At 43.5% G+C, this 19,523-nt stretch overlaps 2 protein-coding genes across 2 annotated transcripts in view; one reads left to right on the forward strand and one right to left on the reverse strand.

Annotated features, from left to right (window-relative positions):
• LOC145394118 (uncharacterized) overlaps positions 1 to 15,443 on the forward strand; it is a 26,030-nt gene extending 10,587 nt beyond the window's left edge. Inside the window, exons 2-7 of the mRNA XM_080268098.1 lie at positions 4,393 to 4,458; positions 6,549 to 6,706; positions 8,367 to 8,555; positions 11,756 to 11,985; positions 14,487 to 14,859; positions 14,995 to 15,443. Of these exons, the coding sequence (XP_080124224.1) occupies positions 6,554 to 6,706; positions 8,367 to 8,555; positions 11,756 to 11,985; positions 14,487 to 14,859; positions 14,995 to 15,108 (1,059 nt within the window). The 5' untranslated portion in view covers positions 4,393 to 4,458; positions 6,549 to 6,553 and the 3' untranslated portion in view covers positions 15,109 to 15,443. The remainder of the gene's footprint in view (positions 1 to 4,392; positions 4,459 to 6,548; positions 6,707 to 8,366; positions 8,556 to 11,755; positions 11,986 to 14,486; positions 14,860 to 14,994) is intronic.
• Hml (hemolectin) overlaps positions 1 to 19,523 on the reverse strand; it is a 183,121-nt gene that overhangs the window by 143,198 nt on the left and 20,400 nt on the right. Inside the window, exons 17-18 of the mRNA XM_080268005.1 lie at positions 18,950 to 19,181; positions 18,194 to 18,389 (exon numbers count right to left, since the gene is read on the reverse strand). Coding sequence (XP_080124131.1) covers positions 18,194 to 18,389; positions 18,950 to 19,181 — 428 coding nt within the window. The remainder of the gene's footprint in view (positions 1 to 18,193; positions 18,390 to 18,949; positions 19,182 to 19,523) is intronic.

Consider the following 19,523-nt stretch of genomic DNA (forward strand, 5'->3'; position numbering starts at 1 on the left):
TATAAATAAATAAGGATACAGAATTAAATATAATTAATACTCTTAGTTTTACCTTCACAATTCCACTGAACTTTCCTACTGGTATGAAATGTTTATATTTAATCGTAATCCTTGGTGTCATAGTACCCTCTGAATTCTTCCCGTACCAATTTAATGTTAAACTGTTTATTTCGGCTTACATCCCTTTTCTACTTGCTTTTAACTAGGTGTTTTCCATTTTCTTTCCCTTTTAGTCCTCTCATGATCGAGACAACTCTTCCTCTATTCCACCTAATACCATATGATTTTATTAATCTGTAAGTGAGCTGGAGAATGACAATTTGTACTGTGTAACCTTCTCATGATCGGGATACCTGTAGTACTTAAAGCTGTAACAGCTGCACATATAAGTACATGAGATTCCTCTGTTATAGGATCAGTCAGAACCCCTACAGGTACACCAGACTATCGTTAAAGGCTGAGCTGTGACCTTAAAACAGCACAGATCTTGTGTGGCTGTCATCAAACCGTCTGAATATGCCTTGTACTGGCAGCCGGACAGGCCGGCCTGAAAGCGAAGGAGGCCTTTGACGCCAAAAGGCGCTGGAGGGGAATCTACCAGAGATAGTGTTGCGCATCCCAAATGAAAGGACCAACTACGACTTCAGATCTGGGGACCAAACCTCCCCACTCTACCATACATCCTGCGAGGAGGATCTCGGTCAACCTGACGTAGCGCCGTCTCCCTTGTGGGGGCGGCTGCTCTGTACGTAGTTTTTTAAACAAAGGGAAATGGCTCTCTGACAGTCATTTCCCCGTTCCTTACTCTTGCCGGAGACACAGAGCAATTCTGGGCCACAAACACACCATTACACTCAACAAGCATTAATCGAACTGGTGTATCTGCTTAATGCCATTCTTGCACAGAATGGATCCACATCACATGCACTACACTTACAAAGAGCTGACGTCCCGACACTAGCAACAAAGAAACACCAACATACTCCTTTCATGCGCAGGGCAATACAACACCTCGATCAGAACATTATATTACAACCCTCCACCCTTACCCCGACCGACATCCACCTACCCTTAAACAGATCTGATCGAGTACATCTAGCCAGGCTTAGATCAGGACATGACCCAGCCTTCCTCAGTTACCAGTTTAGATTCGGTTCGGGTGGAGTTACAAATGACATGTGCCCAGCTTGAGCAATAGTCCCACACACCATAACACACATAATGGACCACTGTGCAGTAAACGCCACACTAAGACGCAGAAACAGCAACACTGCAAAGATCCTAAGGGACAACTCCATAGGGGTAGTAACTTATCTGAGGTCGACGGGTCTGCTCGGCCAGGCGGACTGGGCTTAAGCAACAACAACAACAACACATACAGACGCACACGTCAACACACCCACCACCATGTCATTCTATACCCTAATATCATTCCAAACCATCCATCCATCCATCCACCGCCAGACACCATAATCCCGCAAGGGGTGGCCATTTGACTTTGAGTTATATGTTTTATGGGAAGGAGCACTAACCCTCCACCAACCCACTTGCTGACACGTAGGGAGCACGTATGGTTTGGTTTTATGGTTACCACCCAGCGTTGTAAATGGTTTCTTGGCTTACAAGAAACCATCTGGCTTGTCACTCAATGTAAAGCCACCTGTAAAGGAAAGAAAAGCGATAAGAAGTGACAGAAAAGATGGAAGAAATAGGAAGAGAGGAGGGTAGACACAGAAAAAGAACAGAAAAAGAATGATAAAGGCTAAGGAAGAAGTAGGCAGCACTACATCAAGTGAGTGGATGATGGTCGCCACCACCTACCACCCATTCCAAACCAATGTATGGAGAGAGAGAGAGACAGAGAGAGAGAGAGAGAGAGAGAGAGAGATGGGGGGGGGGGAAGGAGACTGGTAAAAAACATATGCTTCAAGAAAACTCCCAGTCACTTTCCGAACCAGTGGGTGGGGTGGTAGGGTGGGGTGGAGTGGGGTGGGGGTAGTGTGACGTCTGGTGGTGATAGTGGTAATGTCGGTGGCCATACGGGTGATAGGGGCAGTGATGGCGATAGTGGTAATGCTGCTAAAAGAGGGTAGATTTCTATACCTACTTCACCTCTTCTCATTTCATCCCTATTCTTCCTTCTCCTCTCCTCTTCCTAGATCCTTCTCTCTCTTATTGTTATGAATTAGTAGTAGTAGTAGTAGTAGTAGTAGTACCTAGTCGTAAAGCTAAACACTGAATGATATACTACCTTATAACACCACATGGATCATCAGACAGCATTTTGAATATTACAAACCTGCGTACAGAAACATGCATGTGTGTGCTATTACCGGAGTTCGTTTTCAACACTAAAGTATTATTAATCTGCAACAGAAGAGTTATCGCCTCTGCTGCTCGTGTTTGTTATTGGTCCCTTCTTACCTCCGGCCCAAGGAGGTCCTTTCAATTATATCCTGCTGTCACAAGACTATTTTATCCGGCTTAGTGGAAGGGGAAATGCACACACACACACACACACACACACACACACACACACACACACACACACACACACACACACACACACAAAGCAACCCATTCAGGAGAATACACTATGACAGTTCAAACCATTCATATTAACACACACACACACACACACACACACACACATACAAAGATAGGAAAGGACGTCATTTAACAAGTAACAATGAACATTAAGAATTTTCATAGTTGCAGTAACCTCTACGATATCAATGAAGAACTTTAAAAAGATCATTCCCGCAAGGACTCTTCCTATATTTTTATATGTCTAACGCATTTTAAAAGAGTTGCTTCAAATATTAGTAACTCTATGTTTATAGCTCTACTTAATTTTCAGTATAATTAATGTCTTTCTTTGCCTTCCACAACAGCATCGTTTATTAAATTATTATTCAAGATAATGTTTAGGTCTAATAGGGGAAATAAATCGCTAAAAAAGAGATGTTACGGAATCTGCTGGGCGACCTAGAATACGGCTCTTTATTTCACAAGCGATGGAGAAGAGTATCATCAGTGGTCGTCACCGTAATCGTTCTGACGAGAAGAAGTGGTAACGGGAGCAGTACTGGTGTGGTGGGTGAAAGTGGGTGGGTGGTGGGTGGGGGGGGGAAAGGGTGGAGGCAGGGGAAGAGAAGGTAGTGGGTGGGGAGACAGGGGAAGGGAGGGTTGTGATGGGAGGGGGGAGGGGTGAACGCAGCGGAGTTGAGGGTGGTGGGAGCGGGGGATGGGTAGAAACAAGGGAAGGGAGGGTGATGGTGGGAGGGGAAGGCTGGGTGGTGAGAGGGCGGTGGAGGGTGTTACATCATACGCTACTCTACACTCAGCACATCACAACTCATGCTGCACAGCACATAACAACACAACTCATCACTAACGTCTACACGTGTTTGGTTCCCTGTTCCTCTGCATAAACACACCTCCATTCACATAATGACATTTACTTGCATTAATTTTCTTTCCTTCCCACGGTTGTCAGTGCTTGTATGTGTGTGCTTACAGGGCTTTTGATGGGTGTTTCATGCCTGGCTTTAGTTGTTTGTGTTTTTACGCTTGTGTGTGTGTGCGTGTGTGCGAGCACTGTATGTATATATGTATACTGAATTGACCACCGTCTTAAGAGATCTTCACTAGTGAGTGGCTGCCTCAACAAGGCTGTAACGGAACTGTAAGTGTCACATAGGTACACAATGAGCTCAACTTGATCCACAATAGGTGAAACAATACGAAAGGTCAGGTGGATACCACAGCGAATAATGACAGGACCATCCTTACGATTGCATTTTCCATGAATTACTTATGTGCACAAGTGTACACCAATATCCACATCTAGATCCGCCAAATGGTCCTCGGTTATGTAATCCGATAATCAACGTAATAATATCGCAATGGCATAGTATCTACGAACACACATTACACATTTCTGTCTATTTCTTGGTCTTATTGTTATTCATCTCACCACATTCCATCTGATTATATGTTATTATGTAGCCTCATATCTCCGCGTGTTTTCCAGTGCGGTCTTCACAAAATGATCACACAGCCCAGTTCTGATTCTCCTACAGTCCTCCATTCTACTTCCTCTCCCTCATCCTCCCTCCACACACACAGACACACAAAGACACACACACACAAACACACACACACACGCACACACACACACACACACACACACACACACACACACACACACACAAGTTCCGCAGCGAAGAGGAAGACACATTCTGAAGCCTCTTAAACTCCCACTATTAACACCGCAATTAACTTTCGCCCCTTCCGTGTGAGTCGTGATGATACTTCGTTTAATCCATGTTATATATCATAAACCTCGAACTGAAGGGCTGAGTGTAATGAACCCTTACTGCGTTTCAGTGTTGGAGCGTGGAGGGTGTCGAGATGGCAGAGTGTTCCCTTACCTGGCCCACTACCTCGCCACAGGTGTGTATATTTAACTGTCACCCTAGTATACGCAGTGCCACTAACCTCCATCTTCTTCACCCCTGGCCACAACAACATCAGTATCAACAATATCAACATAACACCATTAACATCAACCAAATCAACATTACCAACAACAACAACATTAACAGCATCCTTAACATCAGCACTATCAACATCCCCAGCATCAGTAATAACAACATCAACACCACTATCATCAACAACCGTATAGTTAGATCTCCACTCATGTCCTCGCCCAAAACAAAACATACACATTCTCTCCAACCATACACCCAAATAGTTACCTGCTTTTTTGTCTCACCGTCACACCTCGGCCTACTATACACCTCACCCTCACACTAATACACATCTCACCCTAAAACACATCTCATCCTCACCTTCGCTTAAACTTTCACCCATCCCTAAGCACTTACACAATCGCCCAAACCTGCACCTACATATCACCAACAATTTTACCCACATCTACATTTTCATCCACTCTGTCGAACACGTTCTTAATATCTGTACTAAAAATTACACGTCTGTACCTCCACTCATTTCCTCGAACTCCCTTTCTCTTCATTATCCACTCTCACTTTCACACACACCCTTACATCTACTCATGTCTACTCCCTCACAATTACCTTCACTCATAATCCTCAGCCTCACCTTCACTTCATGTACCATACGTCCTCATCCACACCTACTCCTACAGTACACCACCTCTACTCAGCTATGTCCTCATCTGCTTCCTCATTTTCATTTATATTTACCCAGTGACCAACATCATCATCCATACCATCACCGATATAACTGTTCCCGCACTGCACCTACTCTCATATCGACAGAGTATAATCCTACACAACACTGCGGACACACGCACTATTTTACACATCCCAAAACAGTGCTATTCTATCCCCATATACACACACTCATACCTATACCCACATTCCTTACAAACAACCACACCCGCACCAGCACCTATACCCACAATTACACCTGTACTCATTCACACCTAAATCAGTCTTCCATTTTTAACTGAATAGGGAAATGAACAGGAGTGTACTGTTAAACCTGTAACCAACGTTATTCCCTCGTAAAAGTAAAGCATCACTGAAAATACAAATGCACGTCTCTCTTTTCGTCTCTTACCTATCTTGCTGTCCTATTATTCATCTGTCCAACGTCCACCTAATGACCTAAGTATCTAATTACTCTGCAGCCCCAAATCCCCGTATCTTAGCCTGAGCGGCCTCAACAAAAAGACCACACAACCCAACTGATCCCCCTACAGTCCTCCATTCCGACACACACACACACACACACACACACACACACACACACACACACACACACACACACACACACACACACAACTTCAAGCTCCTTAACGAGGCGGAAGATATAAGCCTCTTAGATTGTCACTTAATAACGCTGCTATTAACTTTCTCCTTTCCCAAGTGAGAGGTGATGCAGTCGGTGAACTCTGATAATATCCCTCAAAACATTCCTACAACTTTCTCAACTCCTGTCAACCTTAACGCAACCTCTGATATAACCTTTCACTTTCAATTAGGGTGTGAACAGACTAAACGCAGCCTATCATATAATTCTTCACTTTCTAGCATGCGACAAGATATTTATTTTAATCGAGTTTACCCCCTGTTTGATTTCCACTGCTTTCAGTTGTATAATCCTTTCTGTTTAGTATGATAAGACAGCATCATCATCATCATCACTTATCTATATATTTATATATTTATTTTATTCCACTAATACAAGGAAGCAGTAGTAGCAATTCTAGCAGTAGGAGTAGTAGTAGCTGTAGTAGTAGTAGTAAAAACTAATAATTTTATCATTATTATTATTATTATTATTATCATTATTACTCATTTTTTATATCAATAACAGTAATCCATTATGGCAATATCATCTATCACAGTCAGCATTTCTGCACTCATTGAACTACCACAAACACTTCACTCATCTGCTTCTCTACTACGTTCCCTGCGCTGGTCAAAATCATCCTGCGTCACCAAGACTATATCCTACACAACTGCTGATGATTTCTTGTACTGTACATGTTTCAGGCGACATGCTGTACCCGGAACACGAGGGGGAGGTCATGGTGGGTCGGCTGCTGCAGGAGGCGACCCGGCTTGACCTGGTACACCACCTCCTGCACCCCACCACCTCCACCCTCACACCACTCACGGCGTGCATCCCCAGATCAAATACACACACTAAGGTTGGTACAGTACTAAGACTCTCTCTCTCTCTCGTTGGTTTTTCCCTCTTATAAAAAAACAAGGCTTTGACCCTGTAGATCTTGTTCGCTTCGTTTCAAAGAAAACCGAAAAACATCACGCTGCGTTATTCTGAGATTTCTGGACACATTGCATTTTAAAGATTGGAGGTCAAAGGCAGCGTGAAAGACAGATCCAGGAAGACAGTTCCTGTGATGACTAGTTGCATATATCAGTGACAGTATACCGCTTAATTTTTACATTAGAAAACTTGACACACAAGGAGTGAGAACGTGCTGCTCGAAGGTTGCTGCGTGCCCACCTTAATGGAACAGGAAGACGAGTACAGAGCTTAAAAGAACAGTGATCAGTATTCTCCAGACAGAAGAGACAGATAAAACATTCCTGCGAAGAGACAGAGCTGAAGAGAGTGAAAGAGAGGCTGAAGGGAATAAGTGAGAGGATAGCTGAAATGAAAAGCCTTTGGGTCCATCTTGTTTGTAAGTACTGAATGTGAAGAGACCCCTTCCCCACACACAGACATAAGAATTGCACTCCACACGGCGGCGAATAAGGCCCCTGTACAAAGTCAGCAACTAAATGGGGTTAAAGAATCCAATAAGCCAATTCAGCTAACGAAGTAATGTGATGGCAATGTGATTTTTCCGAGCTCAATCAGGAGAAAAAAACACAACAAGGATATTAGGAGATAATGAAATGAGTTGTGCGTTACTGAAACTAAGGGGACAGTCACGTGGAAGACTGTGTCCAGTTGAAAGATGGAGGAACTGAGTTTTGTGGGCATTAGAAAAAAAAAAATCATTTGTCCCTGTCAACAATACGAGACAATTTAGTAGTCTTGTGTGTCAAAGTTTCATCCAGCGATGGCTGCAGTGACTGTTGTGATGAACGCTGTGAGAAGTGCGTAGAAAAGTGAAGGGTGGAGTCAACAGCGTATGAGCGGATAGGGCTGAAGATACAGCTTAGAAGGTCAGTGATGAATAGGAGGAAGAGAGCTGGGGAAAGGCCAGAACCCTGAAGAACACCAAAATTGGTAGCTCCAGAAGGAAAAAGTCCGTTTACGACAGTAGCTATACAACGACCGTAGAAAAAATCTTAGATAAAGGTACATAAGGAGGGAGAGAGTTAATATATAAGAAATGGTTAAATATTTGATGAATCTGTTGGTAGTGGGTGCCTGTTAAGTGGTAACACTCTCTCTCTCTCTCTCTCTCTCTCCCCTATGGCCTTGTCACCTTTCCTCCACTATGATAACCTTCCCTCACCTCCCCTGCTCCTCCCCTTCCCCCTCATTTTCATTGTTATGCACTCGCGCCTTCTGATGCAATGTCTCCTTCACTACGAGGGCATTTCCTAACCTCAGTATAACAGGTATGGCCGTGGCAAGAATAAAATACAGCAAGGCATCATCATCATCATCATTGCCCGTATCATCATCATCATCATCATCATCATCATCATTGCCAGTATCATCATCATCATCATCATCATCTTTCCCATCTTGTGCTGCTGTGTTACTATTGTGGTGTGTCATTAATGTGCCACTAATATGCTGTTATTAATGGTGCTGTGTTATTAAGGTGCTGTGTTATTAATTTGTTACTTTATGTGCTGTGTTATTAATATGTTGTTGTGTTTCAGGGCGATCATCGAGGTGGCAGTGGTGTGCGTGTGGGTGGTGGTGGTGAGGGTGATAGGGCAGGAACACTCAAGGTGCACACCCGCCGCCGACCCCGTCTCTCGCTCCCCGGCATCATCACCAGCCTCTTACCCCCACACCCACACACTGCCTCACACCCGCCGCCCGTATACCGACCCCCGCCCAACAAGGTCAGTCCACATACATACATACATTCAATATACGCACATACATACACACTGGGATCCGTATTCTCGTTGCTATTAAATGTATAAGTTCCTCAGCACCTCTTCTTTGCCAGTTTATTTATGAATTATGAATAATAAACAGCACAACGATAAGCTCCGATGTGCAGAGGAAATCGTTAAGAATGAGGTATTAGAAATCGTCCTATGGTAACTAGAATATGACTCTCAGCGTCAAGTACACTTCACGAAGTAATGAAATACCGTACTAGAAAGACGCGGGATCATATGGTGCCTCCCTAAGAGAAGCATCGTAAGAGGCTTCCCCTGACTGAAACACACACACACACACACACACACACACACACGGTGAAATGTGAGCCAGGTGGAGGACTAGTGTGGTACCTGTCCAACGGTGTGACGGACATCCCAACCCGCACCACACGACCGCCCCTCTCCCTCCAGCCCATACCTCACACCCTCATACTTCCTCACACCTCTCATCCCTCATACTCCCTCACACCTCTCATCCCTCATACTCCCTCACACCTCTCATCCCTCATACTCCTCACATCTCTCATCCTTACTCCCTCACATCTCTTACCCTCATATTCTCTAACATCTCTCACTCTCATATTCCACGCTGGTGATCTATCTGGAAAGTTCACATTATTACTTTTGTGAAATCAGCTCTCCGGAGGTTTGATTTGCAGACTTGACTTCAGGCTTTCGATAGCAGAGTATTGTTGCTGACTGTACGAGAAGCTTCTTCTCGCTAGTGTGGCGTACAGCTCCCATATGTGGAAAGATTCACCATATGCAGTATCTATGAACAAGGTGGAGTTCAAGGTTTTTCATCTCAACTCTTATTTTCACCGATCCCCCTTCAGTTAGTTTCTCTTTGCTGCGGATTTGCATCACTCGTTACTTGCGTTATTACACTGGACGGTTTTTCTGCTCTCTGCCTGCCTGCATTCCCTCTACGGTGGTCACTCATCTCATTATACACACTCTCAGCCGCTTTTTGTCCAACGCTCCATCCCAGCAGTCAACCGGTTATCTTCGTCCTTCATGTACAATACATAATTTGTCAGCTCTGGGACAGTGGCAACAATCTGACTTCTCCCTGATTATGAATCCAAGTCTTTTAAGCTCAATATGTCACACCATCTCGAAATGGATAGATCTTTATTTTCTTTTTAATTAATCATTGAAGGGACAACTTTTTTTCAGACTTTCAATTTCGTTTCTTCTGTATGTATGAACTGAAGGACTCATTCCCTAGTCCCTTCCCCACTCTTCTCTTATTCCTCACACTCGCCGTCTATCACGATGGCCTGCACGCTGAAAATTATGTCGGTACCCAATCAGTGCTGTCAGGTTGTGTTTCTTGAGAATTACAGAATATGTTAAGTGTCTTGGCTCCTACATAAACCTACATCCGACGCCTAATAATTTCTTTTATCTCAGCAATCCCTCCTCTCCACACACCCCTCCACTCAGCCTCACTTTTTTTATCCACTGTCAGTCCTTTCTCCAGGCACTTCCTTTACCTGTCCTACACCTCTACCTGTCATACCTTTGCACTTCTCCATGAATGCTGATTCTAATTTACACTCCACAGATCGTGTAAAGTACTACAAACCGAAGTGTGTGTGTGTGTGTGTGTGTGTGTGTGTGTGTGTGTGTGTGTGTGTGTGTGTGTGTGTGTGTGTGTGTGTGTGTGTGTGTGTGTGTGTGTGTGTGTGTGTGTGTGTGTGTGTGTGTGTGTGTGTGTGTGTGTGTGTGTGTGTGTGTGTGTGTGTGTGTGTGTGTGTGTGTGTGTGTCCTCAGCCGAACGGATATAATACCACTTGGAAAATTCTTCATTATGGTAGTGATGAAGGTTATTGCAGTACTTAAAAAAGATGAAGAAACAGAAAGTCTTCTAATGTTTGTTATGAACTAATAATAATAATAATAATAATGTTGGTCAATAACTATAACAATACATAAGTGAGGTATATAATCAGTGTTAATGATATAATGAGGAATACGTGTGCCAATCGCAGCTCACTCTCACCCCGGCAGTGTTGGTGTCATCCTTCAGTACTAGGGTCGCGCCCTTCACCCCCACTCTCACACCACCGCACATCTCGCTCTCTAGCCTTCAACTCACATCACTCATACCCCCTACTCCCTCCCCCCCCCTCACACACACACATAACGTATACTTTTGCTCATTCACTCACCTTCCCTCCCTTCCCCCCTCACTCTTTCACATTCCCCCTCACTTGTACTCTAGTAATACAACCTCTCTCTCATTCTTATACCTTCACCTCACTCTAACACCTTCACACCTGCACCTTCATCCTTGCTTTTACACCTTCATCGTCTCTCTTACACTTTTACCTTCACTCTTACACTCTCTTACACCCTCATTCGTACACCCTCATGCTCGCTCTACAGATTCACACCTACTGTTCCTTCACCTTCAACCCCAAACCTCTTTCACGCACAATTTTTTTTCTCTCTCTCTCGCACGCACTATCTCACGCTCACACCGCTACACCGAACTCTTCCCCTCACCACCTCAACCACAATTCTCTCTCTCTCTCTCTCTCTCTCTCTCTCTCTCTCTCTCTCTCTCATATTTTAAAATAATCTCTAGTAATAATCATCACGTCCCCGTCTGCAGGTATGTGGCATTAAGGAACTTTTGCACAACACTGTCATCCACATTTTTTTTCTCATAACTGCCCTACACTTCCTCATTTTCTGCATGTTGCGATCTGACTTATGGCCATACTGTACTTCTGGTCAGTTTGGAGATGTCGTGGCAACTCTTCCTCAGCGATTTATATTATTTATTACAACTTTTCATCTTCTTTTACTTTACCGAAGCGAATTATGCACAAACACACACACACACACACACACACACACACACACACACACACACACACACACACACACACACACACACACAGTACGCGTAATGACTGAATGACTGGCTAAGGGAATGGTGCAATGAAGTCTCCCAAATAACTCAGAATGCAATCACAAGTGTTCAGTGAAATTTGTCATGCATCCATTAATTCATTCATCATTCACTCAGACCTCCATAATTTTCTGTTCCAATTAAAAAAATTATGCAATTATTCACAACAAATTTTATTCCTTAAAAATAATTCAACGATGAACTAAAATATAATCTTGTGTTTCAGGGCACGACTGTGGTGGTGGTGTCACGGCGAGGGGAAGCCGGAGGGAGCAATGGGGTGGAGGTGTATGCCGCCCCTGGGGTTCTGTCCGCTCTCATCCCCGCCCACACCCACACCCACACCCACACCCACGCCAGCCACACCCAAAGCCAGTCTAGCCACATCCGCCTGTCCATACCACCACACCAGTTCCTCAGCACCCTCGCCGACAAAGGCTACCTTCCGACAGTCAGGTGGGTTTATAGTGCTTGGTGTCTATCATTCTCGTCACTCCCATAGTACTGTTGCTGTCCTCGGTCTGTATTATTTTTGTAAGCTTACGAATTTTAGTTTACGTATTATAACCACTTCCCTACAAGGGGTCTCTTCTAAACTACATATAATCGTCTGGTGGTAACCTAGTAATAAAATAACAAAAATAAAATAAGAAACCCTTCATCATACTGGATGTAGTTTTAACCCCTTCACTATAGAGGTATACCCTGTCCTAGTTCTTTTCTTTTTTTCCTCAAAGCATTAGTAGCCTAAAGCGAGAAAAATAAATCTTCGTATTAGCCAAGGTAAGTATTTTATGTTACTATCGTCACCCTCGACCTAATCTCCTTCCTCACAATTTATTAACTTCCCCTTTATCACCTCCTTCATGTCTTATTTATGCGTTATCACTCAATGGTACAATATAATGGTGGTGTACTGTGAAGGTAAACGTTCGCCGACTGCCCCCCCTGTCTGCATTATGCTCTGCTTCCTACGTATCTCGTATCTCAATCCTCTCCGTACGTCAAACAATATCCTTCCTTCCTACACAAAGCTTCTTGGCTGTGTGGTTCATATTGCTTTCACACCGCAATATTCCACGCAACAACTTCCATCGCCACAACCGACAGGAAAGTGAACAAGAATTTAATTGAGTGTGATAGAAAGTCTCCAACTAAGCCAAGTGTGCCGGTATGTAAATTAGTACACCTTGCTTCCATCTCTGTTTTCTTTATCATTAACGCGGGTGAAAATAGGGTGCGGTTCCTGGAGAAAGCCGACACCATTGAGTGAGAGGCAGGAGAGTGGACATGTGGCTTGCGGTGAGGGATCATATCAGAGGATTGAGTTATGTGGTGGGCGGGTGGGCAGCTGCAGCCAGGACTCGTGTGCTCTGCCTGGTTTTATTATTATTATTTTTTTAAGGCTTCGGACGTTTATTATTGTCTTGTTATTGTCAGTCAAATTTATCTAACCTTTAACATATCTACATTATTGAAAGGCCTGATGAAGAGTAAATCTTATTCCTGCAGTTCCAAGAATCGCTTCCAAGTAAAAAAAAATTAATCATAAGGAGAAAGAACATAAAAAGGGACTGAACTTGTTAACGTGCTGAATAACCTGTTCCTGAAGCTAATTTTCAGTGAACAGGGCTGGATGTCACAAGTAAAGATCCAGGGGCATTGCCCCTGTTGCTTGTGCAACAGTTTTGGTTTTTCATACTGAGATTTGTGTGGATGAAAGTTAAATCATTTCCTTCCACATAAATATATTACCCGTCCATAGTTCGCAAACTAATGGGCTAAGGTCCACGTTCAAAGTTTTTTTTTTTATTATTATGATTTAATAGTTTTTAAAAATTAAAATATCAAACTTTACTTAACTGCCTGAGACGAAGGGAATGCCAAATGCTCACTAATTTTGTGACATGGGCCACACCTCAAAAATACTCCTGGATCCGTACCCGTGCTAACTGTAATCCTATCCATCATTCCTAAAAAAATAACATACTTTTCTGGCCTCTAAAAAGCAAAAGTTAATCAAATTCAGTCTCACCTCTCACACACAGTAGGATGTTTGAATAATGGAATTAAACTTATACTGATCTGTCCTAACCTTAGCTGACCCATACTATACTTAAACTTAATTACCCTACTTTAACCACACTATTCTTAAACACCCTGAACTTACTAACCCCGACCGGACAAGGTAACTCATACTAAGCAAATCCTTACATTACCTACATAATATATTCTAACCTGAGTGAGCCATCCCAACTCTAAACAACTTGATCAACCCTAAATTAAGCTAATAAAACACGTTATCTCAGGCAAGCCTAATACACTATTAATCTTACGGAACCTAAATATCCCACCATCCAGTTATATTTGACCTATCAGAAGCGTAGGGGTCTGGACTTTTAAAAAGGCAAGGGTTACCAGCCTCATTCGGACAAGCGTGGCATTATGTGAGCAACAAACCACAACAATTCCTCTGGTGTAAATCCTTCCGGACCCCACTTGATTGTGCCGAACTTTGTTTAACTCGACTTAGCCACCTAACCTGATCTGACATACCAGTTAAACTAAGTTGACGTAACGTAACCTGGTATGGCAACCTCGGCTAATCTTACCTAATCAAGTACATATGGCCCAGACTAACTTAATACTACTTGACCTCAGATAATTTGCCTACGATCAACTTAATCTTACTTAACTCAGTTTGGTTTAATGTAAACCTCTTTTATGTAACAACCTATTATGACCTGACCCCTGCTAGTCGGATCTAACTAAACTGGACATTATCTGACCTATGCTAAAACCTGGCCTAACCTAATTTGACCTAACTTAACCTAAGCTATGATCTGACCTAACTTACATTTGCAGTAACGTAACCTGAGTTATAATTTTATCTAACGATTTGACGTAACCTAACCTAATCAGATGTAACCTAACCTGAGTCCCCTCCCTCTCCCCAGGTCATGGTGGGTGTGCGAGGTGACGGGCGCCGTGGTGACGCAGTGGCTGGTGTACCGGCGGGGCAGGAGGAGAGGCAGGAGTGCTACAAAACCTTCACTCTCTGCTTCAGCCTCAGCCGCACTCTCTTTCTCATCTACCGCACTCTCCCTCTCATCCACCCTACGTCGCGCATCATCTACCTCTCACCTCTCCTTCATATCGCAGTTATCGTCTTCCTCCTCTCACCTCTCCTCAGCTAGTGCTTCCTCCTCCTCGCATACAGGTGAAGGAGGGAAGGAAGGAAACGAAGAGGAGACGGAAAAGAGACTCGACGAAGGGAAATCGAGAGAGGGAGGTGGACAAGAAAGAGGAAGGGAAAGGTTTAAAAATAGAGTCGGGATAGGCGGAGGGAGGAAGGCAAGCGACAAGGATGCAGGAAGAGAAAGGACGGAAGAGGAAGGCGCGGAAGGAGAGAGGAGAAACGGAGAGGAGAGAGAAGGGGGAGAGGGTGAGGTGAGGGGCGGAGGGGGGACGTTGAAGAATCGTCTCAAAACCCGCAGCAAGTCTATCATCAGTCTCGCTACTGACCACTCCACCAGGCCCGCCCTCACACTCAAGCGCCTACTCAACGCCCTCCTCTGAACACAATGCTGTATTTTAGACACATGAGGCTTCACATCATCTCTTCCTAAATGATTTATTTTGCCTCTTACATCTTCAAATTCACTCGTATATCACTCATATCGTTCCAATATCTTCAAAGTTTGCATCGGTAATATACACGAGGATTACTGAAGTGTGAGGTACAAAAATTATCGCAGAGGAAGAGACGTAATAAAATTTCCAAAGCCAGCTAGAAAATATGGCCTACAAGGATAAACACTCAAGCGCCACCTCAACGCTTCCCTCCAAACATACACTCTAGCGCCTACTGAACGCTCTCCTCGTAACACGTACTCAAGAGCGTGTTCGACGCTCCTCCCCAACCCAATCAAGCATTTATTACCTCTGAGAGTATACTCAAATGACCACTTTGAGGCCCTGAGGTCCATGTGGCTACACTCAAGATTTAGGTTAACTGTGAGGCGTTCATACTGTCATAGTGAGAGTCGAAAATTCTCACATTATCTGGTCTCGCTGCTCTGCGTATCCAGGTTCACATTCTGTTCCGATGTGGAAATGGAGAGTTGAGTACGACACATACTGAATGTACTGTACAGTGGGGTATGCTATCATGTATATAATGCAGCCTCTTATGTTGTTTCAGGGTAGCAAATTACTAAGACTGCAACGATTACCGTTTCAAAATAAAGCATGGATTGTGTGTAACAATGTACACATATGTATTTTCTTGTCCATAGTTAACTTTATTTACAAAAAATTGTGTATATCTATCGATTTCCCTTTGCTAAAGGAAACATGTATGTTCCACTGCAGGAAATGGTAAGGCGTGATAAGTATGTGAGGAGAGAGGAGTGCTAACTAGATCAGTGGGTCACTCATTGCTAGACGACAGCATCTCTGTCTTTACGAGGGATATTTTTACTTCAGAAACACACAAACCATAACACACTTGCCGTTCACTCTGTTCGGCTAAAGATTTCTTTTCATATAATATCTGTATTTAAGAACATTATATTTCACACTGGGCACAGAGGAATCTCATAAGACACGGCCGGCAAACAGTGTGTGTACGTACGGTACTGACCAGCGTCACGGTCGCTGCTGACAAAAGTTTGACATTATGAACTTTTTTTTTTTTTCACGAATTTTCCATATACTCCAGCGCCGAGTCATTACAACCCCTCAGCTAATACCATCACATCAGCTGAGTATATAGTATGATACAGGTGGCGTAGCACAAACAGAGACGGTGGGTATTACTACCCAAGTGGTGACGTACGAATATGTAGTGGGCATGTGGGGAGTTATTTCTTAGTCTGTGGGTGAACCTGAAACAAACTTTCTCACCTGTCTAATGTAACACACACACACACACACACACATTATATATATATATATATATATATATATATATATATATATATATATATATATATATATATATATATATACAGTATATCTATATATGTGTGTGTGTGTGTGTGTGTGTGTGTATGTGTGTGTGTGTGTGTGTGTGTGTGTGTGACATATGTGTATATTGTGTAATATGTATGCATGAATCAGCTAAAATAAAATTTTATTACTCTAACAAAAACTTGGTGGATGCCATGCGTGGTGGTCCAGTGAGTGATCCTTGGAAAACAAGGTTGTGGGAGTGAATCCAGAGTGTGACCATCAACCAGGCCGTGTGTGTGTGTGTGTGTGTGTGTGTGTGTGTGTGTGTGTGTGTGTGTGTGTGTGTGTGTGTGTGAGAGAGAGAGAGAGAGAGAGAGAGACGCACTGACGTAGAACCATGGACGCTGAATCACTGATGCTTTACATTCTCACCCACTCGCACTGACTGGCTACTGGTTCTCGCATAATATAAATCCACACTAGTATTAAATGAAACATCTTTCACCCATCATTTCATTAAACCACACATTACAAACACATTAATATAACTAAGGTAAACATAAGATTCTGTGCATGAATATACAAATCCATTTCGTAGTAATTAAAATCATTCGTCAGTCTGAATAGTTAGGTGTACCTCTAAAGTTTCATTTTTGTTACGTGGCTGCTACAGAAAATGTTGCGTGGTTAGGTACCTCCTCACAGAAACTGTATCAGCTTATGGCAAACTGGAATATTTATCCCCTGTAACTCTGTCACTTCACTCTCCTATGTTTCTCTGAGTGCTGGGATTGATCGCCGGATAATAAAGGGGATAAATATTCTAGATGGAAATTCCTTTAAATTTAGTGCGGCGAAACTACCTTTACACTGTGGTATAAAAATAAGACTGCATTAATTTAAGGTACTGCGGACAGGTTTGGGGGGGAAGGGGGAATTAGCGTGTTTTACCGAGCGAGTTCTTTGCCTTGGTTACTCAAGCCGACCAAAACTGCCTTGGCAAATTGTGTACAAGTGAATGTTTCAATCTGAGGGTTTAGGTTCTCGTCATGTTGAGGTCAGAATCAGACATATCATGCTGCAATCTGTTCAGCCTTGTAGCCTGGAGAAAATGTTCGAAGACAAACACGCAGTTTCGTAAAGGTCACGTTGTAGGCATTCCGTTTCTTACTGACACCTACATTATGTATATTGCTGAAAAACGGAATCCTCAAACCTGGCCCAGTGAAATGGGATGTTATTCTTCCAACTTTGGTCCCAGTCTACGAATAAGTCTGAATTCGACCTCTGTGTGATGATCCCCTTATTGCATAGTTCACAGTACAACACATATTTGGGAGTCCGTGTCTATACATCACCTGAACGACTCCACAAAGAATAAGGTAAACAAAAATAAGGTCACCTCTGCATGATCCCGAACGAAATAAGGTAATGGGAAACACTAATTAGAAGATTGCATGTGAGTGAGGTGGATAGGGAGACCAAGGATGGGATGGAGTAGAAGGATATACAAGAGAAGGGGATGGTGTGAACTGGAGGGAGGGCAGCCAAATGACACAGGACAAGACGGCGTGGAGGCGATTTGTTTGTGACCACTCCTTACAAGATTAAGGCGTCTGGAACGAGATAGACGGAGAAAAACTGTATCCGAGCGACCCTAGACAAAATAATCAACAACACGATCACGTCTACGCATCTGTGAACTTACCTCTGAGATGGCACCGGCACAGGGTGTATTCTCAGCCTCGACGGTGTATCCTTCGCCCTGCACCAGATAATATGAGCAGTGGCCCATGAAGTCGTAGCGGCGGCCGTCGAAGGTGATGTAATGAGGGTCGCCCAGCACGGAACATCGGGACCCACACTTGGTCTCTGTGCACACCCACTCACCGCCAACGCATGTGCTGAGGAGGACAACAACAAGACTTAAATCATTCTGCCGCTGGTGGTAGTTATGGTTAGTAGTCGCAGTAGCAGTTGCAGCCTCAGGTTCGTCCTGCATCGTTAACAAAGGGTAGTATTTTCGTCAGCTTAGGATACCTTGCTCGTCTTTCTCGTCAATTTACTTCTGTGTATGACATCAATATTCTCTTGTATACTATATTCAAAAACTGTGTTGATACATATCAAGGCATACATAATACAGATACACAATATCAAGGTGTAATATGCATATTAAATAATTAAGAAAAAGATGCTGGAAAGCCTCCCAAGCGGATAAGGTTAAATGGCTCTGAACCTTTTCAGTCTGAATACGCTTATTATACTTCATTCTTGCCATACACCTACGATTTTATTCTGATTTGGAAGGCTCTGCATAAGAAAGATGGGGTTCCTTAAGGCTATAAACTATCCTCTCCGTTTGAAAACTATACACTGAGCTCAGTAGAATCAAGCGGAGGTGTCAAGAAAAAAAAAAGTCACGTCACCAGACCAAAGGGTTAAAGACGAAAGATATAAGTACCATGAATTGCAGTCGTTGGGGATGGTTTGGCCTGGGTCGTACTCCTGGTTGCGGTAGGTGCAAGGACAGTCCGCAGCATTGATACACTTGCCATGTAGCAGCACCAGGCCAGGGGGACAGTCGCACCCCTCCACACAAAATTCTGCCTGCTGACTCTCCGCTGGCTGACCACATCGGGGTTGGATGGCTGGCATGCAAGGGTTGTACACCTTTCCTGTCTCGCATTGCATCGCTGGAGGGCAGAGGCAGCAAGTCAAAGGAAGAAGAATGCTTAGACTAATGCCTATCGACTGTATGAGAGTAATTAAAGGTAAGCCTCAACCTTCACCTTGAGCAACACCACAGTAGCCATTTTACATCTAGGTCCCCAGTGATACTACGGCAAGGTCAACAAGGTCAAGGTGAGACAAACTAAATCCACCAGCCTAAAAATTGAACACAGACTATTTCAAGCTCGAGCTGAATGTGCAGACCATTGCACCACTAGCTCTCAATGAAGTCAGGGTCAAATGAGGTGACAACTGACTGAATTACAGCGATGGAGTCCTATTATAGGAAGGGAACCAAATACTGA

The sequence above is a fragment of the Coenobita brevimanus genome, chromosome 26 (genome assembly GCF_032717465.1).
Source record: "Coenobita brevimanus isolate Jiangsu-jjx chromosome 26, ASM3271746v2, whole genome shotgun sequence".
NCBI classification, from domain to species: Eukaryota; Metazoa; Arthropoda; class Malacostraca; order Decapoda; family Coenobitidae; genus Coenobita; species Coenobita brevimanus.